Source organism: Myotis daubentonii, chromosome 1, assembly GCF_963259705.1.
Source record: "Myotis daubentonii chromosome 1, mMyoDau2.1, whole genome shotgun sequence".
NCBI lineage: Eukaryota > Metazoa > Chordata > Mammalia > Chiroptera > Vespertilionidae > Myotis > Myotis daubentonii.
In genome coordinates this window covers 201,750,830-201,763,373 of record NC_081840.1, presented here as the reverse complement: position 1 = coordinate 201,763,373, position 12,544 = coordinate 201,750,830, and the positions used below count along the sequence as shown (strand labels likewise).

The 12,544-nt window shown below is 39.3% G+C and overlaps 1 protein-coding gene across 17 annotated transcripts in view; it reads left to right on the top strand.

Annotated features, from left to right (window-relative positions):
• Positions 1–12,544, top strand: part of FIP1L1 (factor interacting with PAPOLA and CPSF1) — a 104,163-nt gene that overhangs the window by 66,350 nt on the left and 25,269 nt on the right. For 9 of the 17 annotated variants that reach the window (XM_059671228.1, XM_059671265.1, XM_059671273.1 and 6 more), the window contains 2 exons: positions 3,992–4,046; positions 8,526–8,581. In XM_059671228.1, coding sequence (XP_059527211.1) covers positions 3,992–4,046; positions 8,526–8,581 — 111 coding nt within the window. Of the gene's footprint in view, positions 1–1,961; positions 1,989–3,991; positions 4,047–8,525; positions 8,582–12,544 lie in introns of all 17 variants that reach the window. The other 8 variants (XM_059671208.1, XM_059671247.1, XM_059671256.1 and 5 more) reach the window with 1 other exon arrangement.

Here is a 12,544-nt window from a genome sequence, read left to right as displayed (position 1 = left end):
ATCTTAGGTAGAGTAGAGGCCTCGTAAAAAGGTCCCTTCTAGCTGTCATGCCAACTTTTTGAGGTGTAAATACTGATTGGAAAGGCATCTATATAGACAGCATGATTTTTTTTGTGTGTTCTTGATTCCTACCAGTTGTTTTTGGTTTTTTTTTTTAAAGTATGTGCTATGATACTATTGTAGTAAGATTCAAATTAAAAGCAGACTATACTTAACAATTTGATTATATGTCTTTTATCACTGTTTTGTGAAAGTTTGACAACTTAAATATCTTTGAGGACTAAATTTTGAGAGGGCTGATTAGTAATTTCTTGGTTATTTTGCATGAATTCACATTTTAGTTAGCTGTAGTGAATGTGAGCATTAGCTGAAATGATACATTCTGCTCATGTGTTCATTTAGGTAAAGTTGTTAAGATTACAGAGTGGATTGCTGAATTTGATATAGTTCTTTGTCTTATACATCCAAGAATATAGTCAGGTGTTTAAATGTAAAAATTAGGTTACATAGTGAAGTTCAGTAGTGCTAGACAAAAGCCTCTACTGTTCTAAAAATCAGATAATAGTGGATATTAAGAATATTGAATATGCTCTGCCTTTCTTACTTTTTCCATTCAGTTAGGTGTTTGGGATTCTGCTGGCTTGTATTGTTTGCTGGGTTCTTTTAGCTTAGTAATTTAGAAAGCAGCAAGATAACCATAGGGATGGATGAGAATCTCCATTAAGTGTAGATCAGTTTATGTAGACTTATGGAGGCATAATGATTTTTTAAAGATGATAGCTGCTTTACATACCTTTTTCAGTCCTGTTGGTTTTATAAGTTTATCATACCCTTTATTTCATGGTGGTTAAATCAGGTGGTCATTCTCCATTTTAAGGCTACTTGCTGCCTTAAGATCTTTTTATATAAACCGATTCTGGTAAAACTTAGAGAAAATTTTAAAATAAATTATTAGCAGATTTTTCATTGACAAGAAAACATTTGAAAGTGATTCTGTTTTCATTATTTTTCCCCATGCATTCAGTTAATGAAATAATTATTTTCCCTCTTTTGACTAATTTTGATACAGTTAAGATAGGATTTAGTAAACTGTTTTGGCTCTGTTGAAGTTACTTATAGTATTAAATTTTTATGAAATAATTCTTTTCTATTGTCCTACTTAGCAATGCTATTTTTCTTCAAACAAAAAGTAGTTACAGTGTGCATGCCGCATAAGTTTTACGTTAGAATTTAAGGGCGCATTTGACTAGGATAGACTTAGAATGTCTGTACATAGTTGAAAATTTCTTAAAGTTAATACAGTAATGTATGCAAATGAATGAGAGTCACTCAAATTAATATTTTCTGACTCCTGCAGAAGTAAATTGTCTACATTAACATGCTCTGTGGGTGTGTATATATATATATATGTGAATTGGCTATCCCCCTTTCTCTACTCCCACAAATCAAGGGAAATAACCTTCCCCACTCCTTTCAACAACAGTGAAAACAATACAGATCATCACTTGAATGTCCCACAAAGCTTTACTAAGTGAATACTCATCAACTTCAGAGTTACCTTGCAGTATATATAGCATTAAAGAGCCCATTGATCAAGTTCCCTATTAAAATGTTAAAATAACAAGATCAGATGTTGATGATCAATCTTAGTGTTATTTTCATAGAGTTGGATATTTGTGTATGCACAAGTGTGCTCTTTTTTAACTGGTGTCTAACTTTGTGATTACAACTTGTGGGGAAACCTGTTATCAAGTTGTTAGACTGGGTTTTTCATCAGGAAGTCAGATGTTGTACTCGAATTGTTGGTCCTCTGCAAGAAAACAGAATGCTTCTCTTGAGTGAATAAGCCAGGATAATGAGGCGAGGGGTTTTATTTCAAAGGTGTTTTTTGGTGATGGCATAAATACATTACAGATTATAAAATCCAATTACTATATTAAATTTCATCACTTGTTTTTTAGGTATTCCAATAACTGTACCACCTCCAGGTAAAACTTTTTCCATGTTTTCTCCATCATTGTTAATAAACATGAAATTTCAAGCCTATAGTTACAGGAGGGACAGTGTTGATACGATTAGAATATGGAATAGGCTATTGGGATTTCAAGGTCCTATTTTCAGCTCTGCCTTTGCTTCATTCCAGTTTTGATTAAGATAGTTTTCTTATACCTGTCTTACCCATCTCTGTAGAAATAGAGATTCTGAGAAAATTCTCACCATGTCAATTGGTTGAAGAAAACTGAGTATAGGAAAAAAAAATTTTTTTTTAAATTAAAAATACCAAGGAATTCTTTATATGATAAAGTGCAAGAGACAAGAAAGATCATTTATCTTGACTTAATTACGGTTTCTGATTTTTTTTTCACCCTGCTGGCATAACTCAATATTATGAGAATATATGTTCTGACCCACACTATTAGGTAGATTGATAACTGGACAGAAGGTTGTTCTCTGAGTGGTTAAATTGTTCATTGTTATAATGGTATGATCAATAGTTATATGTGGCCCAGTGTTATTTAAAAAAAAAAAAATTTAGGGTTTTTTGGTAGCGTGATACAAATGTGGCAGCAAGTGTGTTAACTTAGTTCAGCATTAAAAGCCACGGAGCATAAAGAGAATGAGAAGTGACAGTTCTTGGAAGGGTGGGTCTAAAATCAAAATGACCTTGATAAACAGAAACAGTGGAGTTTAGATAGCATAGGTGAGTTTACATATTTAGATGTGAGATAGTCATTGATAGTCTATCAATGTGGCTGAAAAAGACTTACCAGGAAACGTTATAAAGGAATCATTGGTGTGTCTTTTTAGTTTAAAAAGAAATGTGATTTTAAAACTGTATAAAGCAGGATTGTGGACTCTTGAGTACTAATGTGGTAATTCCTAAACTGTATACTTCTAAGATGTTCAGTAGAGGATTTATAAATCCCAAAACTGGATACAGGGAAGATGAGCATGGTGAATTTGAAACAGCTTGTAAAAGGGCCAAAACTGATTTAATTGGACTTTTGAGAAGGGTTAAGAGAACTGGGATTCATTTTTACTTAGAATATTAAAAAGGAGGTCTAGTGGAAATGTTTTTAATATGTAGAAGGTTTTAGAGAATATGACAATAGATTGTTTCTTGTCCTCATTCAAGATAGCATATGTATTGCAGTGTGAGAAATTTAAATAATATACTTTAATGCATTTCCCAGTAGTGACAGTTGTTATTAAAACTAGGAAGCAATTGGTATCATAAGTTGTAGAATCCTAAACTCTTTGTTGGGATACTTTTTGCCTATTTGAATTGGAAAGTGTAGAATAGATTAACCGTTTAAGGTCTCATTTAGCCACATTCCATGGTATTACATTTAGGTATTGTGAATTATTGAGAATGCAGACCTCATAGTATCAAGGTGCAAATTATTTTCTTTCCAGACTAATGCAAAACTATAATTATGTGCCTTTCTTTGTAAAATAGTTTTTAGGGTTGTGCTATTAAAACATATTTTATGATGGATATTCTCAGCCTTAAGCAGTTATTATATTTACTGGTAAGATTTTATTTATATATTATACATTTTAAGGAAATTTCTACACATCTAAAACTCAAAAAGATTTTAAAAAGAGGTAAATGTTATTTGCTTTTCTACTAAAATATTTCAAGTATAATAGATCTGGTGGCAACACTACTGTTTTATATATGGAAAAGGTAAGGCATTGAAATTAACTTTCTCATACTCACAAAATGGGCTGTGTGTGGTGCTGAAAATAAGACCGAGTGTCCTGACTCCCAATTTGTGCTCTATGTATTAGACAAGACTGTTCATTTAAAGTTTTATTACTCTAATACCTGTTTATAAGTTTAAGCTCCATTTGTTTCTGTCCATTATAACATAGAGAAGCATGTTCTGTCCCCAGAAAAATTTAGTGATATGTAGCAACTTTGTTTCTCTCTTGCAATTAAATATATATTCTCTTAACTTTTTTTTCTTATGATTGAATGTTTCAGGTTTTCCTCCTCCACCAGGTGCTCCACCTCCATCTCTTATACCAACAATAGAAAGGTAAATAATTGTGTATACTGTAAAATTTTTATCATTGATAGGCTTTTGACAGAAGAATCATACATATTTTGGTAATATTTTCAAAGATTTAATTTTATAAATAGTAGTACCTGCCTTTTAGTGAGTAAGTGTAGATCTATGTTAGCTACTTTGATATAAGACTTTGGACCAATAACAAAACACAAAGAAAACTAAATGATAGTATTTTGAAATACCTTCCCTTGATTTATAACACACTGATTAAAGAAACTCTGAAATTGATTTTTAAAAATTGAGTATAGTCAATTTTGTGGAAAATACAAAAAGATGACTGGTAATCATGAATAAAGCATGTCTGTTTTAGGATTAGGTAAGGACAACTATTATCAGGAACCATAATAATTAGAAAAGCTGCCTTATTCCTTGCTACCCTGCTGCAACTCGGCTTCCACAATGGAAGATTTGATCTATTCTGCATAGGAAAAGCCTTATTTTTATACTCTGCATTTATGATTTTTGTTAGTTAGAATGCTGTACTAAGTAATATTTACCTCGTGGATGGCAATATGGTGTTTAACAACAGAGGCTTTGGAATAAAAAGGAGCTGGTTCACATTTTGCCTTCATAATTTCCCAGCTTTGTGTTGCTAGGCAAAGTTTATGACTACTCTTTGAGATTTAGTTTCTTCTTTTACCAAGTGGGATTGATAGAATTGTGAAGATGAAAACAGCTGGTGAATTTAAAGCATCAACGTAATTCTTGATAGATAGAAATCATTAATGGTGGCTATAATTATTTCTGCTTACTTGGCAAATAAACTCTACAAAATTAGTGTATTTCTGAAAAAGTGATTTAAATGATATAAGAAGACAAAAATTGTGAGAACCATATTATATCAATAGCATCAAAACCATGCATATGATTTTCAAAGAAAATAATAAAACTCAGTGAAGTGTGACTTGTGAGAACATAGAGATTTAATTTTATTAGTAAGTACTTCTTAAATATATATTTGTTTTCTCAGTCAAAATGTTAAGTATTATTTGTTGATCCTGTCAGTGGAGCTGAATTTCTAATTGATAACAATTAGACCAACTTTTTTAAGACTAAATTTTTAAAAAGTACTCCCTCTGTTCCATGATAATAGTACCAGTTGATGAATGTAATTTGTCCCATAATAATTGTAGCAAAAGAAAATATAGAACACAACATTTATTATCAAAAAACTAGATTAAATTAAACTATAAATTAAAAATAGTACTCCTTGTTTTTATTTTGAGTGTTCAGATAGTTTCTGGATTTTTCAATAATTTCGTTACTGCATTTTAAACTTGTAGGTAGGATCCTTGGCTGCGAAGCTTTGCTTTCCCTATATGCGTGAGCTTAAAATTATTGGAGCCATCGTTCTTCATTGCTTCCAGCATAACTTGTTGAAGTGACAAAAACGTATTATCCAGTATTTTGGGAGAAATATTATCAAAGGCTAATATGATGCCTCTTCTGCTAAGAGGAATATGTCGAAGTTTTTCAAGTTTTTCTCCATAATCTTTGCATTTACGTCCACCGTTTGGTTTTTTCAAAGAGTCAACATTAGCATAAGATTCTCCTTGACAATTATTTTCGAAAGCATGTTTCCAAATTCTTTTCTTTTTTTAATTAAATCTTTATTGTTCAGATTATTACATTTGTTCCTCTTTCCCCCCCCCCCCATAACTCCCCTCCTCCCAGTTCCCGCCCCACCCTCGGCCCTCACTCCCCACCCACTGTCCTCATCCATAGGTGCACGATTTTTGTCCAGTCTCTTCCCGAATCTCCCACACCCCTTTCCCCCCCAAGAATAGTCAGTCCATTCCCTTTCTATGTCCCTGATTCTATTATAATCACCAGTTCATTCTGTTCATCAGATTATTTATTCACTTGATTCTTAGATTCACTTGTTGATAGCTGCATATTTGTTGTTCATAATTTGTATCTTTACCTTTTTCTTCCTCTTCCTCTTCTTAAAGGATACCTTTCAGCATTTCATATAATCCTGGTTTGGTGGTGATGAACTCCTTTAGCTTTTCCTTATCTGTGAAGCTCTTTATCTGACCTTCAATTCTGAATGATAGCTTTGCTGGATAAAGTAATCTTGGTTGTAGGTTCTTGGCATTCATCACTTTGAATATTTCTTGCCATTCCCTTCTGGCCTGCAAAGTTTCTGTTGAGAACTCAGCTGACAGTCGTATGGGTATTCCCTTGTAGGTAACTGGGTTTCTTTCTCTTGCTGCTTTTAAGATTCTCTCTTTGTCTTTTGCTCTTGGCATTTTAATTATGATGTGTCTTGGTGTGGTCCTCTTTGGATTCCTTTTGTTTGGGGTTCTCCGCGCTTCTTGGACCTGTAAGTCCATTTCTTTCACCAGGTGGGGGAAGTTTTCTGTCATTATTTCTTCAAATAGGTTTTCAATATCTTGGTCTCTCTCATCTTCTGGCACCCCTATAATTCTGATGTTGTTACGCTTGAAGCTGTCCCAGAGGCTCCTTACACTATCCTCGCATTTTTGGATTCTTTTTTCATTTTGCTTTTCCCGTTGGGTGTTTTTTGCTTCCTCGCATTTCAAATCATTGACTTGATTCTTGTGCTCCTCTGGTCTGCTGTCGGGAGTCTGTATAATATTCGTTATTTCAGTCCGTGTATGCTTAATTTCTAGTTGGTTCCCCAATATAGCATCGAGGGTCTCATTAGTTTTCTTGTAGATCTCATTAAGTTTATCGGCGGCTTCTAAACAGTTCTTGAGAGACCTTAAAAGTGTGGTTCTGAACTCTATATCTTCCTTTGACAATTTTGTCCTGTTTCTTTGTCTCCGCATTTTGTTATGCTTCCTTGGTGCACCCCCTAGTGGTCTTTGTTCGCAGTCTTATAGTTAAACCTTGATTGTTGTAGCTAATCCCAGGGAGGGTTTGACCTCCAGGCCAAGTGGCTATGAGAATCAGCTGTGTCAGCAGTGAGAGAACTTCTGTCCTCTAGGGAGGTGCTAATTTAGCCTTTGCCTGAGGCTATCCAGTAAATGCCTCTGTGCAGGGCTTGGGTAGGGCGGGTCGCACAGGATCAGCAGGGTAGGCCGGAGAGAGCAGTTATGGCAGCTCTCAGTCCTGTCCCCAGGGGCTCTGCCTCTCTGAGTCCCAGCACCCGCTGCAAAGCTGGGAGAGAAAGCTGCACTCGCTCTGACCGAAGCCAGACAGTCCCGCTTCTCCCGTTTGAGTCTGGGTCCCTAAAGACTCGCCTGTATCTGGAGCTCAGAGTCTGCGACTCCCTCCCAATTGAAAACGCCAACCGCGCCCTTCGCCGCCAGCCCGCTCCGCGCACTCCGCACCTCAGAATTTGACTTCAGCACTGCGCCTCCTCTGAGTGTCCGTATGCGTTTCTCTTTCCTCCTAGTTGTAGGACTTCCACTCAGCCAGCGTTCCTGTGGTTCTGGGTGATGTCTCTTCCGTCTTTTAGTTTTACTTTTGAAGTAGTTGTTCAAAGCAGCAAACTCCGGCGTTAACCTATGCCGCCATCTTGGTTCTCCCTCTTGAGAGATCTCATGTTTCCAAATTCTTGATATGGTCATTCTGTTGCACTTAAATTGTTTTGCAGCTAATGTAATTGCACCTTTCTGCAACTTTTCCTTTTTCTTTTGATGCATCAAGAACTGGACAATTGCAACTTGATCTTTGCTTGAAAACTCTCTTTTTTTTTCATCTTACTTTTACAATGGGTTGATATTCAACTGAAATAAAACAATTGATTTCGATCAGCGGATGAAATTAGAAAAATAGTTATAATTTGTAATAATTAGATTAAACTGAAAATTGAAAGATGTGTCAAAACAAATGACAGATGTCATGAAACATTGATTTTGATTGAAGGCTTTGCAATTTTGTGCTACAACATAACTTACAGCTGCATTCGCCAGTAATTCCCGTTTAAATATTCACTTGCTACTATTATTATGGGACAGAGGGAGTATATATTTTTATTGATTTCGGAGAGGGGAGAGGGAGAGAGAAATAGAAACATCAGTGATGTGAGAGAATAATTGATTGGCTGCCTTCTGCATGCCCCCTGGGGATCCAGCCCACAACCCAGGCATGTGCCCTTGACTGGAATCAAACTCGAGACTTTTCAGTCCTCAGGCTCACACTCTATCCACTGAGCCAAACCAGCTAGGGCTTAAGACTAAATTTTAATTAAATTTTAAATAATGTTAGCCTCAAAGTTTCTGTTATCTTGTGAGTTAAGATGAATTCATTGGATTATTCATGCTATACTGGTAAGCTATATTTTTCTTTACAACTGGGTATTAGGTTTAAGATATTTGGAGGTTAAAAATCCTGTGTTTTTGCTATTAAAATTTAAATTGTAGAATTAATGCTTATTGTTGTTAAAGAAGTCATATTCTGCCTTTATGTTTTGTACCAAACTATTAAAATTTAGAACTTATTTGAACAAATGAAAATACATTTTTTCTTCAACAGTGGACATTCCTCTGGTTATGATAGTCGTTCTGCACGTGCTTTTCCTTATGGCAATGGTAAGTGTTTATAGTTACCACATTCAATTTGAATCAGTGAAGGACTTAAAATATTTTTATAGCAATAAAACCATTCTTCCATGGTTTAAAATAATACTTTACAGACAATTAAAAAATATTAACTAAAGGAGTAAGTAAGTCTTATATATACTTAATGGTTTCTTAACAGAATAATTTTTCTTTCTTTATTGACTATACTTTTTAAAATTAATTAATGATGACACAACTGGGATATTTATACCATGTCTTTTCCTTAAAGGATTTAGGGTTTTTTACCAAATTGTCTGTCTTCATTGTCCAACATTTTTCTGGTTTTTGACTCGTAGTATCCCACAAGCCTTGTTCTGATATTTCCCCATCAGTGGTTCATCTTTTCTTCTAGATTATCTGGCTAGGTCCTCAATCATGTTCACTTTTAACAACTTCATTCATTCCAAGAGCTGATTCCACTTTTAAAAGTGCTGTGCATTGTACTAGGTTTTAGAGATGCAGTAAACTAGACATAGACGTAGTTTGCCCTTATCGAATTTATAGGCTAGTGAGGAAATACCAGATGATAGAAGAGGGTGTCATGGGAACATAGTGCAAGGGGTCTCCCACTCTAGAGGGCTGGAGCTATAGATGATGTAACTTGGATTGAAAGCATGTTCAAAGACGTGGTGGTGAGAATGTAGTAGGCTTTTTAAAAAATGTTTTTATTGATTTCAGAGAGTGGAAGGGAGAGGGAGAGCGAGCTAGAAACATCAATGATGAGAGAAAACCATTGATCGGCTGCCTCCTGCATACCTCCTTCACCCCCCACTGGGGATCAAGCCCGAAACCCGGGCATGCACCCTGACCAGCAGTCAAACAGTGACCTGGTTCATGGGTCGACACTCAACTGCTGAGCCACACCGGCCTTGCTGGTGGGCTTCTTTTATGAACTGAAAGAAGTGTGGTGTGGCTAGAGTGTAAAGAATGCATGGTGAATGTCTGAAGATGAGAAAAGAACATGCAGGGCCTTGTAGTCCTGCTGCATGGTTTCAGCCTGATTCAGAGAGCTGTGAGGAGCAGTTTAGTATTATGGTGAGCTGTGAAATGGCTAGATTTACATTGGAAAAGGTCCATTTTGGCCACCTATTATGAGGAAATTATGGGTGGTAGAATTGCTGAGATGCTTGCTTGATTGGGAGAACAAGAAGCTGTTCAAGTACAGTCATGTGCTGCATAAGGACACTTCTGTCAATGATGGACCAGACTATATATATGACTGTATCCCATCTATACTAAGAAAAGGTTAATATGCTAATTAGACCTTCTGGACAAAGCCATGGTGGTGGGGGCCGAGGCAAAGGCGGTTAGGGGCGATCAGGCCAGCAGAGGAGCAATCAGTTAGGGGTGAGATCAGGCCGGCGCAGAGGAACAAGCAGTTAGGGGTGAGATCAGGTTGGTATGAGGGAGCAAGCAGTTAGGGGATGATCAGGCTGGCAGGGGAGGGCAGTTGGGGGGAAACAGATAGGCAGGGGAGGGCAATTTGGGGAGGCGATCGGGCCGGCAGGAGAGCTGTTGGGGGACGATCAGGCTGACAGGCAGAGGTGGTTAGGGGTGATCAGGCTGGCAGGCAGAGGTGGTTAGGGGCGATCAGGCAAACAGGCAGAGGCAGTTAGGGGTGATCAGGCAGGTGAGTGGTTAGGAGCCAGCAGTCCCAGATTGTGAGAAGGTTGTCCAACTGCCGGTTGCGGGATCAGGCCTAAACCGTCATTTGGACATCCCCCAAGGGTTCCCATATTGGGAAGGGTGCAGGCTGGGCTGAGAGACCACCCCCCCCCTCCTGTGCACAAATTTTGTGCACTGGTCCTCTAGTCTATAATAATAAAAGCATAATATGCTAATTAGGCCGGAGGTCCTTCCGGACATCCTTCTAGATGTCCTTCCTTCTGGACATAAGCCGCAGCGGGTGGGGGTCACGGCAGAGGTGGCAGGGACCGGAGCCAAGGCCCTTGCATGAATTTTGTGCATCGGCCTCTAGTAAGATTATAATGGAGCTAAAAAATTCCCATCACCTAGTCACATCATAGCTGTTGTAATGCACTACATGTTTCTGGTGATGCTATTGTAAGTGCACCTACTGTGTTGCCAGTCATATAAAAGTATAGCACATACAGTTATGTACAGTACATGATATTTGATGATAAAACATTATGTTACTAGTTAATGTATTTAATATACTATACTTTTTATTATTATTTTTACAGTGTGCTCTTTCTACTTATAAAAAAAGTTTGCTATAATACAATATGCCATGTTATGCCAGCCTCATACACCTCATGTTTACTGCATCACTTAATTGCTTAATTTTCTCTTGTGCTTGATGTAATCTTGTATTGTTTTGTACAGTAACATGCTGTACAGTAAGCATGTGATACTCAAAGGCTAACCTGAGCCATATAAACAAGGTTTAAGTTTATGTAGGCTGCAAGAAAACAAAAGCTTCCTTTTTCATAGAAACTTAGGTTTATTTCAATAGAGACATGATGAATGCAAAGGGCTGAAATATAAATGAGTAATTGTTAAAATAATATAACTTTTTAATAAAAATTAATATTTTTTCTTGAACATTAACTTAATAGACACTGAATAATTGCACAAATTAATAAGTGTAACGCAAATAAACCTATTTTTCTTGTTTTCCAAAAGCAAAATCTTTCCTGTTGTGCAGACCAAACAAGTCAGTAGAAGACTAATGATGTGGCAGTCAGCTGCTAAAATATTTGCTGTTGGTATTAGTGGAGAGAAATGGTGCGCCTGCGTCTAAGGGAAATGAATGCAACACGATTATAGTAATCAGTCATTAGCAAACATTGTAGTTCATTATTAATAACTAGAGGCCTGGTGCACAAAAATTTGTGCACTGGGGGCAGGGGGGGTTCCTCAGCCCGGCCTGTGCCCTCTTGCAGTCTGGGACCCCTCGGGAGATAACGACCTGCTGGCTTAGGCCTGCTCCCGGGTGGCAGAGGGCAGGCCCAATCCCTAGGTGCAGCCCCTGGTCGGGCTCAGAGCAGGGCCGATTGGGGAGTTGGGGCGCCGCCCCCTGTCATGCACAGAGCAGGGCGGATTGGGAGGTTGCAGCGCCACCCCCTGTCACGCACAGAACAGGGCCAATCGGGGTTGGGGCGCTGCCCCCTGTCACGCACACAGCAGGGCCCATCAGGGGGGTTGGGGCTCCGTACCCTGTCATGCACAGAGCAGGGCCCATCAGGGGGTTGGGGAGCTCCCCCCTGTCACTCACAGAGTAGGGCCGATAGGGGAGTTGGGGCATCGTCCCCTGTCACACACAGAGCAGGGCGGATCAGCGGGTTGGGGCGCCGCCCTCTATCACCCACAGAGCAGGGTGGATTAGGGGGTTGGGGCGCCACCACTGTCACACACAGAGCAGGGCTGATGGGGAGGTTATGGCTCTACCCTTTCACACACAGAGCAGGGCCTGTGGGGGGGGGGTGTTGGGGCACCGCCCTCTATCACCCACAGAGGAGGGCCGATCAGGGGGTTGGGGCGCCGCCCTCTATCACCCACAGAGCCAGGCAGATCAGGGGGTTGGGGCGCCACCACTGTCACACACACAGCAGGGCTGATGGGGAGGTTATGGCTCTACCCCGTCACACACAGAGCAGGACCCGTGGGGGGTGGGGGGGAGGGTTGGGGCACCGCCCTCTATCACCCACAGAGCAGGGCCGATCAGGGGGTTGGGGCGCCACCACTCTCACACTCAGGGCAGGGCCAATGGGGAGGTTATGGCTCTACCCCGTCACACACAGAGCAGGGCCCGTGCGGGGGGGGGGGGGGGGGGGGCGGGGTTGGGGTGCCGCACCCTGTCACACACAGAGCAGGGCCGATCAGGGGGTTTGGGTGCTGCCCACTGTCATGCTGATCCCGGTGCCAGGAGGCCTCGCGGCTCCGCTGATCCCGGTGCTGGGAGGCATATTA